The 17,594-nt window shown below is 40.2% G+C and overlaps 1 protein-coding gene across 1 annotated transcript in view; it reads left to right on the top strand.

Moving 5' to 3' along the window:
* TMC2 (transmembrane channel like 2) overlaps positions 1–17,594 on the top strand; it is a 94,675-nt gene that overhangs the window by 22,828 nt on the left and 54,253 nt on the right. Inside the window, exons 6-8 of the mRNA XM_061585568.1 lie at positions 479–560; positions 6,806–6,912; positions 13,755–13,853. Coding sequence (XP_061441552.1) covers positions 479–560; positions 6,806–6,912; positions 13,755–13,853 — 288 coding nt within the window. The remainder of the gene's footprint in view (positions 1–478; positions 561–6,805; positions 6,913–13,754; positions 13,854–17,594) is intronic.

The raw sequence follows: 17,594 nt of genomic DNA, 5'->3' as shown, positions 1-17,594 counted from the left end.
TTCTTAGAGTACTTATTGAATCTCTCCTCACTTAAACAGAGCCAGGCCAACATATTTTGCTGCCTGAGGCAAAGAATCAAATCCCACCCACACTCTGTTTCAGTCAAGGTACATAGTACCCAAGGCCAGTTAAGTTATTTTGGCAGCACAGAAAATCCCACACGCACCTCTCCCTGGGAGTAAAAATAATAAATTAACAATTTGCTGCCCTTTTATGACACTCAAAATTGGCTGCCTCACTCTCCCTAGTGATAAAGAATACTGTTGGAAAGAAGAGCCAGAGAAAAGCCCCTTGCCCTTCTTCTGATCAATCAAACGAGCTCAGTATGCCATAGTCTAAATGAAATCCAGCAGTTTTTCATGAGGGGCTCATCTTTAGTTTTTCAGGACACCAGTAAATGTTTTAAGAATTCCACTAGTCTGTCTTTGCCACCTGCAGCCCTGGAACAAAATTACGTCCTCCTGTGTTTATTTGCAGAAATGGGTCAAGTTTAAGAGAGATTTTGACAATTTTAAGACTCAATGTATACCTTGGGAAATGAAGATAAAAGAAGTGGAAAGTAAGTTAATCTTTCTATTTACATCTAGATACTATAACAGGAATGCATGAAAATAATTTTCATAGACCTACTTCAGTCACAGCCCACATATAATAACCATTCGCTCTGTCAGAACATCACAAGCTTGCTGTTTCACAGAACACTTCTTTTGTTTGCTAAATTTAAACAGTGCTTTTCAACTTCTGTTCCCAAAGCAGTGTGCAGATAAAATAATTTCATTAAAATAAAATTAAAATACCAGCATTAAAAGAACCTTAAAAGAACAAGTGCCAAATCTACACTACATTCTTTATTTTGGAGGTTTTAAAAAATATTTTATTGGGTTTTATGCATATACAAAGGGAATAAAAGTAACAAATACCCCCCCAAAAAAACAAAAATAAAAATTATTTGTTTACAATTTGTCCCATGGGTACATAATCAGAAGTAACCTATATTACATTTTATTCATGCATCACAAATTTCTAAGAATTCTACAGACTGCTGCTGGGGAAGGTTCACACTGTTAGCATGCACAATAAAGTTCTATCATGTAACATAAAAAATGTCCAGAGTTTCAATTCCCTATAGAGATCATAAGTTATGAGTGTTTTTTTCTAAGATGGTAGTATTCCATACATTACTATACCAAGTTTCAATGTTTGAACTATGCAATGTTTTCCATCTTCGGGCAATAGACTGTCTCACTGAAACCAGTAAAAATATTGCAAGGTCCTTGGATTAAATATTATGTGTTCCTGTTCAAATATAGACAATAAAAAAGTTGTGGAGTACATTGTAAATGTTCCTGAATAATATTGCGGGTTTCTAGAACAGAATAGTATTACAGATTTCTAGTTCCTTTCAGAACTGCTTTACTTGAGCCCACTAAGAGGTGATAATATGTACCTCTAGCACCATGCCTACGCCAACATGTTGGTTTTATGTTAGCTGTCATGTCATGTGTGAACTGGAGTTCTGTAGTATCTATGGCTAATTTCTGAAGTATTTTCCCTTATGTAGGCCAACAGTGACTTCACTGCTGTGGAAAACCATAGATTTATCAATTTCACTTTATCAGTTTATTCATCCATATTTGTCTCCCAGACCGTTTTCAATCCTGTTGGGGGGACTGTCATAATTTCTGTTAAGATCTTATAAATACTTGAGACAACCCCTTTACATTTAGGGCCAGCATTAACAATAAGAGCCTCGAACCCAGTAAAGGCCCTGTGGCCCTGTATCCAAATGCCTGATTCCATAAGAATATGTTGCAGTTGACATAATTGGAGCCATCCCACATTTAAGTTTCCAATATCAACTTGAAGTTGATCTTGTGTTGCTGAGGAATCGTTTTTGTAAAAACCACACAATCTATAATACCTCTTCTTTTCCTATTTAGCTATACTTCCCCGAAGTGTCATATCAAGTAATCTAGGGTGGTTAAGTAACAGAATCAAAGGAGAGCATACTGGTGATAGCCTTCACTGCCATTTATCCCAAACTTGAAACAAAGAAAGTGTAAACAGATTATGTAAAATTTTGAAGAAAGAAGTTGATATCAAATGGTAAAGACCACAAAGGGTCCTTATTCACATTTGAGCCTCTATTTTAATTCAGTGTTTGTTATCTTGCCAAATCATATTACATGACTGATGAAGTTGAAATGCATCAAGTACATGCCGGTATTTGGGAGTCCCCATCCCCTTCCATCCAGTTTTCTATACAAATTTTGCTAATCTTGATTTCACGTTTTTGAAAAACAAACATATTTAATATACGCTTCCGGTTTTTAACCTGACCCAGATGGAGGAAGATAGGGTACTTAAAATAAAAAGAAGAATCTGGGAATTTTGGAGATTTTTGTGTGACTAACAGCCTTAATAGTGTCCTACTTGGTGTGGAAGGAAAATGCTACTTAGTCACCACTTTAAAACTTGATAACTGAATTACAAAATGATGGCTAGATTAAGACAATAATTTTTTCTCTCTCTCCAGGGTGTGATGACTTAGGTACATATATGGATGCTGAGTGAGTGTGTGTATGTGTTTGTTTGAGACTGTGTGTGTGTATATATACTGTGTAAGAGAGAGAGCTGTAAGGTGTACAGGAACTTCCTGTATAAACAGTGACTTCTTGCACGTGGTCATCATATCAGAACTTCCCTCAACGTTGAAGTGAGAAGCCTGTAATCTCCAGAAAGTCCATGTGCTCATCAATGCTCTTTAAAGAACTTCTGATGTGTCCTACTGCATGATGGAATGCTTGTGAAGCTGAGAGCACAGCCTACATGGTCCTTACTTCTGAGTATCGATGAAATAAGTACACCGAGGATTTTAGTACATGCTGATTTCTTTGCCTTTTCAGAACAATGTGCAGAAAGTAACATTTTAAAATTAGTTTGGGGTGTTTGTTTTCTAATTTAATTTTTAATTTAGTTTTAGTTTTTCATTTCATTGTTTTTTGGGAAATAACTCCACATTTTCTCAAGTTGGCTCTCTGATTACTTCCTCCGTCCCAATGGTGGGTGAGTGCCTGCCTAGAGAAGGGCAAACGTGTTTTGAGAGGGTTGGAGATTAAGAAAAAAATTGAAAGCCCTGTCTGATCTGGAGTGCAAATGGCACCTTTCTCCTAGAAGTGGTAGTGGACAGGAGGGGCATTCTCTCTCCTTCATATGGACGTCAGCATGAAGTCACAATAGCCAGTCTCTCTCATTCAGTTTGGCAGCATCAGCATGAGGTCACAGTGGCCAGTCTCTCTCCTTGAGGCTGGCAGCATCAGCAATAGTCACATTAGTCAGTACTCTCACTGATACAGGCAGCAGAATCAGCAGTGTGTGGGCACAGTCTCTCCCTCTGAAGCAGCTAGAATCATGCAGGGACAGACTCTTTTTCTCTCATGGAGGTGAGCAGCAGCTGTGCAAGGGAACCAGGGTGGTTCGCTGTATGTGGGCAGAAATACAGCAGGAAAGGAGAATGTTGACAGGTAGGCACTTTACTTACAGCAAGTACCAAGAGTAGCCTGGCACTAAAAGCATTGGAGAGAAGGAAGGTTAGCACAGAAATGTTGATAGCTTACCAGCCATAACAGGATGATAACCTGCAGAGTATGTCAGAGCTATGCATGGTTTGAAAGATAAACTGGCAGGCTGAGGACAGAAGCATTCGAATCAGAGAAGAAAAGAAAGAAAAGAGGGAAGCTGGAAGAGGGCAGCCAGCATTTGTGCAGGAGCCAGAAGGGGGGGGGAGAGAGAGAGAGAGAGAGAGAGATGGTATAATGGCAGAAACACCAGTGCTTATACTGGACTTGGCAGTATGCTTATTCACCCTATCAAAGAGCACCTCAGGGAGCCCCAGCAATGGAAGATAATCTTTCAGGAGCTCCAGCTGCTAGTGTGTGTGCTATGTGCCTTCAAGTCTCTTACTTTATGGTGACCCTATGAATCAGTGACCTCCAATAACATTTGTTATAAACCATTCTGTGTTCCCCTGTTGATTATTCAACATCCCTACTCTTGGTTTAAATTTCCCTTTTATTTCTCTAATCTTTTGGACTAGGGCTCTTGTTCTACTCTTTTTGTTGTCCTCTTCTATTTCTATACAGTAACTATTGTAATAGTTCTCTTTGTCCCTACGTACTAGTCACTGTATTGTTGCATTTAGGGTTCTGACCGTGTTTCTATCTCCTTTTTCTTTTTCTTTCCTTCTCTCTTTAACCATTTTAAGAGTTTCTTCAGTCATCCATTGAGGTCTTTCTCTCTTTTTAACTAGAGGTATTGTCTTTTCTTGCATTCTTTCCTGATAATGTCTCTGACTTCACTCCATAGTTCTTCTGGTTCTCTGTCAACTAAGTTTAAAGCCTCAAACCTGTTCCTTATTTGATCTTTATATTCTTCTGGCATGTTATTTAAATTGTATTTTGGCATTATGATTGCTTTGTTGTTCTTCTTTAGCTTTACTCTGATTTTCGATACAAACAGTTCATGATCTGTACCGCAGTCTGCTCCTGGTCTTGTTTTCACAGAAAGCATGGAACTTCTCCATCTTCTGCTACCAATTATATAATCCATTAGATTCCTATATTGACCATTTGGTGATGTCCACATGTACAGTCATCTTTTCAGTTGCTCGAAAAATGTGTTCACAAGAAACAAATTATTGGCTTCACAGAATTCAATAAATCTTTCTCCTGCTTCATTTCTATCTCCTAAGCCCCACAATTCCTAGTTCCTCTCTGTTCCCTACTTTCACATCCCAGTCTCCCATGATTATCAGCACATCTTGATCAATTTCTTCCTGTACTTCTGCGTAAAATCTCTCCAATTCCTCTTCTTCTCCGTTTGCTGTTGGAGCATAGACTTGGATGATGGTTATGTTAATAGGTTTCGAATTTAATCTCATTTATATCACTCACTCATACATTGCGTTGTAGCTCCTAATGGCTTTTGCTACATCACTTCTCACTATTAAAGCAACCCCATTTCTTCTTAATTTCTCATTTCCTGCATAAAATATTTTGTAGTTGCCTGATTGAAAATGTCCCATTCCCATCCATTTTAATTCACTCATGCCAAGTATTGTAATGGTAATACATCCCATTTCTTGCTTGACAATTTCTAACTTTCCCTGGTTCATGCTTCTCACATTCCATGTTCCTTTTGTGTGTGTTGTACAACTCTGGATTCTCCTTTCGCATCTGTGCGCATCAGCCTCTGGGCGTCCTTTCAGCTTTGACCCAGCATGAGGTCGCAATGGCCAATTTACTATGCAGGCAGGCAACCTCAGCATAAGGGCAAATTAGTAAGTTTCTCACATTTATACAAGAAACAGAAACAGCACTATATGGGGCACAATCTCTGTCATGGAAGCAGGCAGAAGTGGAAGCATGTGGACATAGTCTCTCTTTGAGGTGGACATATGCTGGAGCATGTGGGCACAGACCTTCACTTTTCAAAGTAGGTATCAGCAGGGTCTCTCTCACTGAAAACGTCAGCATCATCCTGTGGACTGGTACTCTCCACACAGAATTACTAGCGAATAGCAAACAGCCTCCTTTAGTACAACTTTCACAGTGTACTTCCCTCAGTGCCCCTGATTAGGAATTGCCAAGTTGTGTGACACCATCAACCAAAGCCCTTTGGGAGGTTTTTATTTCCAATGTATGTCACAATGCAACATGATGCGTTTGCAATGCTAGCTGGGGCACCAAGGGTGCCACTTCTCATGATGCTCGTTCTCCCTATCCCATTCTTCTCCCAAATCTCTGGCTTAAAATTCCTACATAAATTTGCATCCTTCCTAATCTTATGGTAGACAGCTTGAGGGGACACTAATACTAATACTAACTTTTGTTTGGTTTCTATATAGTCTTTCAGTAACGAAAACAAAACTGGTTTGACTTATCAGCAAGAACTAAATGCATGTTCCTGACCTCATCTTACAATTTTCAATGCTTAAAGTATTGCAGATATGCCCTCACATATCTGAACTCAGTCAGTATGCTGTGTAATCTGTAGTACGATAGAATAGCAAGCTAGGGGTTTCTTCATTATCTATGAGACCAGAGTGAGCATGAGTTTTCATGTTTGAGAGTTTCTAAAGTGCCACACAGACAGACTAAATTCTTCTTGTGCTTTACCCAGTGTTTGTGATGGTATATAGTAAGTTAGAATAACTCCAGCTGAAAACTTCAAAGGAAGTCAGGGGCATCTTTATCACAGAAATTGTGAGGCAAGGTCTACTCCAGCTGCAGTGTAAATGTATGTGCAGTTTTAACTGTTTCCTTTTAAGCCGCCTGGAGGAAAGTAAGTGTAAGAACTTCCAGAAGAGTGCTGGGCCATGGGCATGACACTCTTGGTGTCACACAGTAGTTCTATCAGGGTAGGGCCTGCTTGGATAAGATGGAAACTCTGTGAAGCTATTGACAAAGGAAGCCTGAATGTAATGTGCATGCCCATCTTCGCAGCGATTTTTAAAAGCCATCTTGGAAGTGCTCCTCTTCTAGAACTGCTACCACCACCAGCAGAATTCAAGCGAAGGAGTAAAACGGAGAGGAGATGGCCAATGTGGAAGGTGGCAAGCACTGTTTTGGGTGGTCAGAAGGTCAGTGCTGGCCCTAAGAAAGTTCCCAATCTGGCCTGGAACCAACTTGTACTCACCACATCAAAGTAGAAATGTAAAAGGGAAAAAAGTGAATGAGTATCTATATTACAGAGAATTCAGTTTGAACCCGGCACCTTTCTAATGGCATCTCCTCATTATTTAAGGTCATTTTGGTTCTTCAGTGGCCTCCTATTTCATATTTCTGCGGTGGATGTATGGAGTGAACTTGGTCCTGTTTGGCTTAATATTTGGACTAGTTATAATTCCAGAGGTAAGTGTGGAAATAATAAGCTATACATTGGTTTGAACAGAGAAGGCATTAAGTTACATGTCCTCATATCATATAAATAAATGATGCCATCTACATGGGTTATAACACATAGCATATAGAAAACTATGGTAGCCTTCTAGGGAAGGGTTGTAGCTCATTGGCAGAGCATCTGCTTTGCATGCAGAAGGTCTCAGGTTCTATCTCCATGTAGGGTTGGAAGACACCCCTTTCAGAAACCCTGGAGGGCTGTTGCCAGTGTAGAGAATACCGAGTTAGATGGCCAAGTGGTCTGGCTTGGTATAAGGCAACGTCCTATGTTCTCCCTGGCATGCTAAATTCCCTTTTCTGATATGCCAGCTTTCTGTTTCCAGGGGTGATTCAAATCTCCACCATTCAGGGAAATCTTAACTATACCACTTTTCTGAATATGGAAATTTTCTGGAATGTTGCTAATAAGTCACAAGGCTGGACTTCAGTGCCCTGCAGTTCTTTGTCCATCCCCACTCCCAACTGAAGCAGGATAAATTTCCACCGATTTGCTTAATTGATACAGGAAGCAGGATACAAATCTTCTTGGTGTGGATTGTTTGGAAGAGAATAGCGGAAGAAATCTTTTTGATACAGAGTTCAGTTCAGCTTTACTTTGACCAGTGGGTCCTGCAACAAAATATTCTATTGTGGAATGCTGCTGTTGAGGAATTCAGCAGCTCCGTTCCACCACCAACCCTGTTTTCAGATTCCTGCCTCCCTCTATGGCCACTGTACATGCTCAGTCCTTAGGCTGTTTTTGGATTTCTCCCATTTAGTTTATTTCTAAAGCTTGTATTTTATTTTATTTTATTTATGCTGCTGTGTTGGTTTTTAGGCAGGAAATTGAACTGATAATGTTTTAAATGACATAATGTTTTAATTGCAGAGCTTGGAAAAGTTACTTTTGTGAACTACAACTCCCATCAGCCCCAGCCAGCATGGCCACTGGATTGGGCTGATGGGGGTTGTAGTTCAAAAAAGTAACTTTTCCAAGCTCTGTTTAATTGTATATTGCCTGAACTCTGTGTACTGCCCAAAGGACTATGTTGATTGGGCAGTCAACAAATATTATAGATCAAAAAGTAACATTTTTATTTCTGCAAACTTTGGGGTTCCTCAGATCTGCTGATGATATAACTCGTTGTGTGGGGGTATTTATTTAGTATTTATTTATTTATTACATTTATATCCCACCCTTCCTCCCAGTAGGAGCCCAGGGCACCAAACAAAATAGTGCCATTTGGCTGATAAGAAATGACAATCAGAAATAGCGGGAATTGATTTAGAATGATCACATTAGAAGTTTTAACTAGATTTTTTTCCAGAATGGCCTACTTCTTCCCAACTACAGATATTAGCCCCACAAGTACACATTGATGTGGCAAGAGAAACCACTATATGCAAACATATGAAGCTGCCTGATACTGAACCTGTCTAGCCCAGCATTGTCTCTTCTGATTGACAACAGCAGCTCTCCATAGTCTACGGCAGAAGTCATTCCCAATCCTACTACTTGATGCCTGTTTAAGTGGAGGTTATAGAGATTGAACCTGGGACTCTACGCATGCAGAACGGGAGCCCAAATAATGAGCCAACATCTGCTCTACCATTTCACATTTTAGAATAGTGCCTTTGGGAGGAAGGGCGGGATATCATAATAAATAAATTCCTCTAGTCCAGCCTTTTCCAACTAGTGGGCCACCAGATGTTGTTGGACCACAACTCCCATCAGCCTCAGCCAGCATTGCCAGTGATCTGGAAAGATGGGAATTGTGGTCCAACAACATCTGGTGCCCCACTAGTTGGGAAAGGCTGCTCTAGTCAAAAGCCTTTGGAGGAGGCATACTGCAAAACAAATCCACACAGGTCCAATTTCTAAAACATACCAAATGTTTCAATATAGCAAAAATATTTATTTACATCATGTTTATATTACTAATTATGGTGCTGTAACTGACTCAAATGAAGAAACTAGAGTAATAATAATTTCTTACTAAATAAGAACATAAGAACATAAGAAGAGCCTGCTGGATCAGGCCAGTGGCCCATCTAGTCCAGCATCCTGTTCTCACAGTGGCCAACCAGGTGCCTGGGGGAAGCCCGCAAGCAGGACCCGAGTGCAAGAACACTCTCCCCTCCTGAGGCTTCCGGCAACTGGTTTTCAGAAGCATGCTGCCTCTGACTAGGGTGGCAGAGCACAGCCATCATGGCTAGTAGCCATCGATAGCCCTGTCCTCCATGAATTTGTCTAATCTTCTTTTAAAGCCATCCAAGCTGGTGGCCATTACTGCATCTTGTGGGAGCAAATTCCATAGTTTAACTATGCGCTGAGTAAAGAAGTACTTCCTTTTGTCTGTCCTGAATCTTCCAACATTCAGCTTCTTTGAATGTCCACGAGTTCTAGTATTATGAGAGAGGGAGAAGAACTTTTCTCTATCCACTTTCTCAATGCCATGCATAATTTTATACACTTCTATCATGTCTCCTCTGACCCGCCTTTTCTCTAAACTAAAAAGCCCCAAATGCTGCAACCTTTCCTCGTAAGGGAGTCGCTCCATCCCCTTGATCATTCTGGTTGCCCTCTTCTGAACCTTTTCCAACTCTAGAATATCCTTTTTGAGATGAGGCGATCAGAACTGTACACAGTATTCCAAATGCGGCCGCACCATAGATTTATACAACAGCATTATGATATCGGCTGTTTTATTTTCAATACCTTTCCTAATTATCGCTAGCATGGAATTTGCCTTTTTCACAGCTGCTGCACACTGGGTCGACATTTTCATCGTGCTGTCCACTACAACCCCGAGGTCTCTCTCCTGGTCGGTCACCGCCAGTTCAGACCCCATGAGCGTATATGTGAAATGAAGATTTTTTGCTCCAATATGCATAATTTTACACTTGTTTATATTGAATTGCATTTGCCATTTTTCCGCCCATTCACTCAGTTTGGAGAGGTCTTTTTGGAGCTCTTCGCAATCCCTTTTTGTTTTAACAATCCTGAACAATTTAGTGTCATCAGCAAACGGCCACTTCACTGCTCACTCCTAATTCTAGGTCATTAATGAACAAGTTGAAAAGTACAGGTCCCAATACTGATCCCTGAGGGACTCAACTTTCTACAGCCCTCCATTGGGAGAACTGTCCGTTTATTCCTACTCTCTGCTTTCTGCTTCTTAACCAATTTCTTATCCACAAGAGGACCTCTCCTCTTATTCCATGACTGCTAAGCTTCCTCAGAAGCCTTTGGTGAGGTACCTTGTCAAACGCTTTTTGAAAGTCTAAGTACACTATGTCCACTGGATCACCTCTATCTATATGCTTGTTGACACTCTCAAAGAATTCTAATAGGTTACTGAGACAGGACTTTCCCTTGCAGAAGCCATGCTGGCTCTGCTTCAGCAAGGCTTGTTCTTCTATGTGCTTAGTTAATCTAGCTTTAATAATACTTTCTACCAGTTTTCCAGGGACAGAAGTTAAGCTAACTGGCCTGTAATTTCCGGGATCCCCTCTGGATCCCTTTTTGAAGATTGGCGTTACATTTGCCACTTTCCAGTCCTCAGGCACGGAGGAGGACCCAAGGGACAAGTTACATATTTTAGTTAGCAGATCAGCAATTTCACATTTGAGTTCTTTGAGAACTCTCGGGTGGATGCCATCCGGGCCCGGTGATTTGTCAGTTTTTATATTGTCCATTAAGCTTAGAACTTCCTCTCTCGTTACCACTATTTGTCTCAGTTCCTCAGAATCCCTTCCTGCAAATGTTAGTTCTTTATGGTGTCCTGCCAACAATTAACTTCTAAATCTGCCAACATATTTCTCCACTCTAGACCACTGCTTGTATGATACTATTCTTTGTCACTGATAAAAAGCTCAGCTTCACAAATGCATCTATATCACTCAGTGGCTGCAACATCAAAGGATCATTGACTTTGCCGCCATTAAGTGATGAAGATGCATGCAAAGCAGTCATCATGACATCACCAATTAGAATATATTGCTTCAAATAATGCAATTAATTCCATTGACATGCTCAGCAGCAAGGAAACAACTAGGTAGCAAGTGATGCATATGTATGTTTGAATTAGCCGTCAGGACAGTTTGTTTTGTATTGTTTAACTCTCATACTAGATACCAAGGCATCGTCACAAATATTTGAATGGATCCAGACAAAATGAGTTGCACTTAGTTTCTATAGAAAATCAATTGGATTTAAGTTATGACTAACTTGTCCCATAGATTTCAATGGGACCTAAGTTCAACTAACTACCTTCATCACACTGAGTCTTTCCTTGTCCTCACCAGCAGCAGCCAATGATATAGAAAGGATGTGAAAAACAAACAGTGTAATGTTGACAGATGGACACACAGTAATTTGTACATGTTACAGAGGGCAAGGGTGGAAACTTGACATAGGCTGCCATATTTGGAGTAGCCCCGTTTCTTATAATTAGTTTATTTATTTATTGTACTTATATACCGCCCCATAGCCAAAGCTCTGTGGGCGGTTTACAGTAACCCACTGTATGTGTTGGATCCAATGCTAGCCCTACTCATTGTAGTAGGCCCATTGAAATGAATGGACCCAAGTCAGTCAGTCATTTCAAGGTGTCTAGTCTGAATAAGACTAGCAGTGGCTAGAATCCTAAGTTACTTGGATAAGTCATGATGACTAACTTCTTCAACAGGTTTCAATGGAACTGAAATTCAGCTAAGTTAGGGTTGTATCCAGTGCTGCTGTTCTGTTTGTGCAGGAGACATCCACTTGCTCAGTAGAACTTCTCCTCTCTTCTCCCTGCAGGCCCCCACGCATCCTCAAAACCTGCTCCAGAGAGTTAGGGGACCTGCAGAGCAGGTTTTGGGAGTGCACATGGAGAGGAGAGGAGAAATTGTGTTGTGTAGGCTGAATTCTGCTCTTGCAGCATTGGATAGAACCCTTAGTCTGGTCTGGAGTCTGCAGCCAACCTTTTATTTCTTACTAATTTCAATATATGAAGGCAGCAGCAACGTTTCTGTATGCCAAGCTATCAAATTCTCCTAGCCCCTGGAACAATGTCCACCTTGTGTCCTCTTGCTTTTGTCATCTATCAGCCTCAGCATCCTTTCACACACACAGAGAGAGAGGGAGAGGGAGAGAGGGAGAGAGAGAGATTACTTCACAATATGGGTGATATATTACAAAGCCTCTCTCCAGGCATGAACAAATGCCCCAACTTTATCCTGATTTTTGTAGAGAAATGTGTGCTGCATAGAGAGATAAACATAATCTGTTTATACTATTCAAGGGGAAAACAACACATGACTTTTCCAGCAACAAGAACTCTGCCATCAGCCCAAAATGAGCAGAATTCAAATTACTGCAGTGTGAAATTACTGCAATGTGAAAAAAATCTTTTGAAAGAAGACTGTTTAAGTGTATGGGAGATCGGGATTTTATTCTGAATATTCATAGTATCAATATTTTGTTTGATTTCCAAGTAGGAAAAACAATACAGACACAAACCATGCAAGGCAACAAATCAGTATTACTATATAAAATGGAAACCCACTGTAGAGACAGAAAATTTTATTATAAAAATTCTCAAATAATAGGAAACTATATTAACATCATAAATCTCTATTTCCCATTCTAATATATTGCAAAGGATTCCATTTCTTTAAAAAAAAATAGCCTCCAAATTTTTACCCACCCTAACTCCAATAGATTTTGTTAATTTGAACATACTGTCCATACACCACATCAGTTATACAATTCTGGGGAAGAACTGCTTTAATCTATGTTGTAAAAAGCCGCTGCTAAAAATGAGAAGAAATCTGTTCATAAAATAATGGTTATCAGTTCCCTTAATATATTCAAACACAACTCCATGTTTATATGGATTTCTCTCCAAATATCATTTTGCTACTGTGAATATTTCCAGACTAAGCCTGCTTAAAACAGTGGAAAGGGAAGATGTAACATTTAATTCAAAGGGATAGCTCTGTTAGGCAGTTGCAGCAAAATCAACAAAAAGTATTGTGGCACCATAAATATTAATAAATATGTTATGGCATGAGCTTTCATGGAGTATAGTCCATTTCATCAGATGCCATAATATATTTCTTAGTCTTTGGGGTGCTGCAAGAGTCTTTGTTATCAATTCAGAAGATAGGATCTTCAGAGACTTTCAGAATAACTATAAAACTGACAAGCTTCTCCTCAATTGATGTAAAGTCTAGTTTCTTGGATACGAAAAGAGATGCTTAAGTTTACTCATGGAATCTGGCAATTCAAACATTGGTCAGCAAAATATGTGGTTGTATCTATTATCCGCACCAAAGGTCCGCACCAAAGGTCCATATCTGGAACATATGCAACATTCAGTAATGCCAATGGAACTAGAGGAACCACCTTAAATCCAAATACACATCATCTTTAGTACAGTAGGGCCCCACTCATACGGTGGGTTATGTTCCGGACCCCCGCTGAAAAGCAGAACTCATTGAATAGAATGGAACACGATGCCCAAAAACCACTGTAAAAGCAGAACCAGCACAGTATGAGTAGGGCTTTAGTCTAATTGTGTCTAATTGAGACCGCCGCATTAGCGAAGTGCCCTAAAGCGAAGCGCCCTAAAGCGGGGCCCTAAGCCAAATTTGATGTTTTGAGCCAAACTTTTCATATAAATCAGCCCATTTGTCTCACATTTTTAAACAACACAGCTTACCAATGGGAAACGCAAGTTGCTGTGTACTGTTATTGATGTGTCAGGAAATCGAAGAACATTTGCAATGCTTCATGTGCCATAAAAAAGATGATTTATTTGTTCCAGATATTAATGGGAGCACAATATGGAAGCATACCTAGAAAAATTGTCCCCAGGGCTGAGCAACGAACTGCCATGGATTTCTCTGTTCTTTGGGATTTTGAGGTAGGTATCTTCATGTTTGTATTTATTTATTACATTTGTATATCATCCACATCACTGATTTTTCTGGGTGGCTTGAAGGCCTTTAAAAATACAAAACACAATATAAAATTTAAATGATATAAAGACAATTTAAAATCAGCATTTAAAACCAGGAAGGGGAATAATTTAGTGCAAAGTTCTGAAAGCACTAAAATAAATGTACCTATTATAATTAAAAGGCCTGGAAGAAAAGGTGTCTTCACCAGGCCCTTAGAAGACCACAGTGAGGGCATCGGCTGAGGCTCTGTGGAAGGAAATTTCCCTGGACACCCTCCCCTTATGTCACCAGGTGGGGGAGTCTGGAGGATTCAGTGACAATCTCAAGGCCAGGGCAGTATATAAGGGAGAAGATAATCTTTCAAGTAGCATGGCTTCAAGTTGTTTAGGGCTTTAAAAATTAATAACAGTACTTTGAACTGGGCCGAGGAGTCAGTGCAGATGAAGAAGTGAGCATAGTTCTGGCATGATGGTGTACCCTAAACCTGTCAGAAATCTTTGACCATCAGATTTTAGAAAGGGGGGGGGCAAACATTGCACCAAAAACTTTCAGCTCAAAACCTAAAGTCTTGCCATAAGAAATTGAGTGAATCTCTAGTACCAGTCATACCATGGTGAAATCAGTATGATCTGCAGAACAGAACATGACTGAAGGCATACACACACCAAAAATATACATTTAAGGGGACTCAGTGCTCCATAGAAATGTATGATGACATACCAACTGATTCCTTTTTTACCATTCTTATTATGGGAACTTGTTCAAGAATGGAGCTCACATGCTATACTAATTCTTCAGTTAAAATGTGACATGGTTGCTGTTTTTTGAAGTTCTGTTCATGCTGCTTTGGAAATGTTTGAAATGGAGCAGAACACATGGGACAACAGATGATGTGGCTACACTTCTTGCTACACCCCACCACCTGCCTGTCCTGTATGACTTCCACATTCCAAACATAATCAGTTCAACGTGGCACCACACTGAAATGGCAGCCGTGACACTCAGATGATATATGGGATGGTTCACTTAGTAACATAAAGAGAGCCCTGCTGGATCAGACCAAAAGCTCATGTTGTCCAGCATTCTTTTCTGACAGTGGCCAACCAGATGCCCATGGGAAGCCCACAAGTAAAACATGAGGACAAGAGCACATTTCCATTCATGTTCCTCGGTAGCTAGTATACAAAGACATATAATTTCCAATACCGGATGTAATACACAGCCATCATGGCTAGTAGCCAATAGTCATTGATAGCTTTATCCTTCACACACAAGAGGCTACACCATTTGACTCAACATTTCATTACTTGCAGCTGAATCCATTGAAAAGCATTGTGTATGAAGAGACAGGAAAATGGTGTTGGATCCCTGATGGTTTGTAAGTCATATAAGTCATTGTTTGATGCTTCAGTCATCCAATGATGAAGAAACATATGTTGGTCTCTGGCCCTAATATCTTCATTGGAATCAGTTCATATATATTCATATCAAGCGATGTAGATATACTGTATGTGTGAACCAGTTCAAAGCATCCTCCCTATACATCACGAGTATGGGTGGACTATGCATCAGCCTTTCCCTGATTAGTGATCCATATGCTATGCTGCTGCCTTGGAGGTCCACAGAGCTAATCTGTCTGCAAATGCACTGAAGCTCAGCCCGAAGTGCACCATAAGCATCTGGGAAATGCTGAGATTAGGTTTAAGAATGGAAATAGATGAACAGTCAGCAGACCGCTGATCCCAGCAGACCCTGATTTTGAAACTGCATATCAGAGAGTGTAAGAAAAACAATACTTTTTCAAAAAATGGGTTACATAATAGAGGGCAACAAAGGGAAAAGAACAGGCTTCATTTGAGCTCAAGATACCATTTCTGACAGAGTGTTCTGGAGGCTATAATTTTGTTTTTATTTTTACAAGGGGAAAAAAACAGCTGAATAAAATGTAAGTGCATAGTGAGATCCCCAAGCTGAAAATAATAAACTTTCTAATGAACACCAAAACAGAACTCGTTTGCATTTGATTTTCTATCATGCCTTTTGTCTTTAGCTGAACCAGCAATTCACACAGCAGATTCTGACCCTAAATCAACAGGGCTGCATGACTGCCCTTGCTTTCACTGTTCTCACTGTTTCAGTCTCTGCAGCAATTCTGTTGTGGCAAAGAAGAATGAAGAGCCTTTTGTATATGTGGCAAAACAGAGTAAGAGCAGTAAAGCTAACATTGGTCACTTTAGACATACTGCTAGGCCACAAAAGTATGCTTAAACAAATTGTGGTCCACGCACGTCAGGTTCTCCTGCTCAGAGCTTGGAAATAATTTGTTACAAGTAACGAATTACTTGTAATTCATTACTTTTTTGAGGAACGAGTGGGTAATTCCTTTATATTTTGATTGTAATAGAAATAGGAGTAATTTTATTACTTTTGTGGAGTAATTGTAATGTTTCCAGCATTATGTTTGGACATTACTTGGGGGGGAGTCTTCTGCTCCTCTGATTTGTGGATGAAAATCATGTGCCTCAAACTGGGCTTCTGTGCAGCGTCGCTCTTCCCTCGTGCTCTGTGGGTGGGTAGGAGGCGACGAGGGAGGAGGTGGAGAGTGAGACGGGGTGAAGTGAAGAAAACAATTGTTGAAAAAAATGGATGGTGGTGGTGAAGAATGGAGTGGAGGGAAACAGGAGCCCGAGGGCAAGAAGAACATGGATAAAGGAGGCAGCAGCAGAATGGAGTTAAAGAACTGTGAAGGTGAAAGATGACAATGTGTGTGTGTGTGTGTAAATTCTGTGTTTGCACTTGGCACACAATGTTGCCTCCACCACCCTCTCTAGCTACTGTGCTGCATTTGCAGTATTTTAACTTTTTTGCATCTCAGGAGAAAATATTTGCTTGGGTGAGTGTCCCTTAGTCGGTGGCAGGGAAGGGTGTGGGAGGTGGTTAAGTCAGAGAGATTATGCTTGCTGGCGGAGAGGGGTGCACTTGGTTTGTCGTGCAAAGATCTGAGTAGTGGCCTCTGCCTCCCTCCACATCTCCCTTACCAGCGGAGAGACCACCATTGCTATCTTGTGTATAAAAAGAATTATTCTACTACATCTGTATGTGTGTGTTTATTTTTAATGTTGTTTTAGGCTACTTAGATGTGCAGCAGCCAAGGCCAACACCTTGTAGGAGTTTTTTTTAAAAGTAACTGAAATGTAATTGTAGTGATTACCTTTGAGAAAAAGTAATCAGTTACTTTCAGAGCAATTGGAGTTGTAACGGTAATCACTACTTTTTGGGCCATGTAATTGTAACTGTAATTTATTACTTTTTAAAAGTAATCTTACGAGTTCTGCTCCTGCTTTGCTCCTCCCTTAGTTGAGTGGGAAATCAAACCACAGAGCAGCTGTCCAAACCAGTGATCATAGTTTATCTCCAAACATACCACAACAGAAGCAAAGTTGTTATTGTTGTTTGCTTCCCATACTTGGTTTGATTCAGAGAAACAAACAAGTGCTGGTTCAGATGTACCATTAAGGAAGCTGTTCTATGGTTTGTTTCCCTGCTTGACTAAGGCCCCATCTGCACTAATCATTTAAAACCTCATGCCACTTTAAACAGTCATGACTTCCCCTAAAGAAATCTGGGAATGGTAGTTTGTTATGGGTGCTGAGGGTTGTTAAATGTAAATGCAGAGCTTGGAAAAGTTACTTTTTTGAACTACA

This window comes from Rhineura floridana, chromosome 10 (genome assembly GCF_030035675.1).
Source record: "Rhineura floridana isolate rRhiFlo1 chromosome 10, rRhiFlo1.hap2, whole genome shotgun sequence".
In the NCBI taxonomy this organism is placed as follows: domain Eukaryota; kingdom Metazoa; phylum Chordata; class Lepidosauria; order Squamata; family Rhineuridae; genus Rhineura; species Rhineura floridana.
This window is presented reverse-complemented; position numbering and strand designations above follow the sequence as displayed.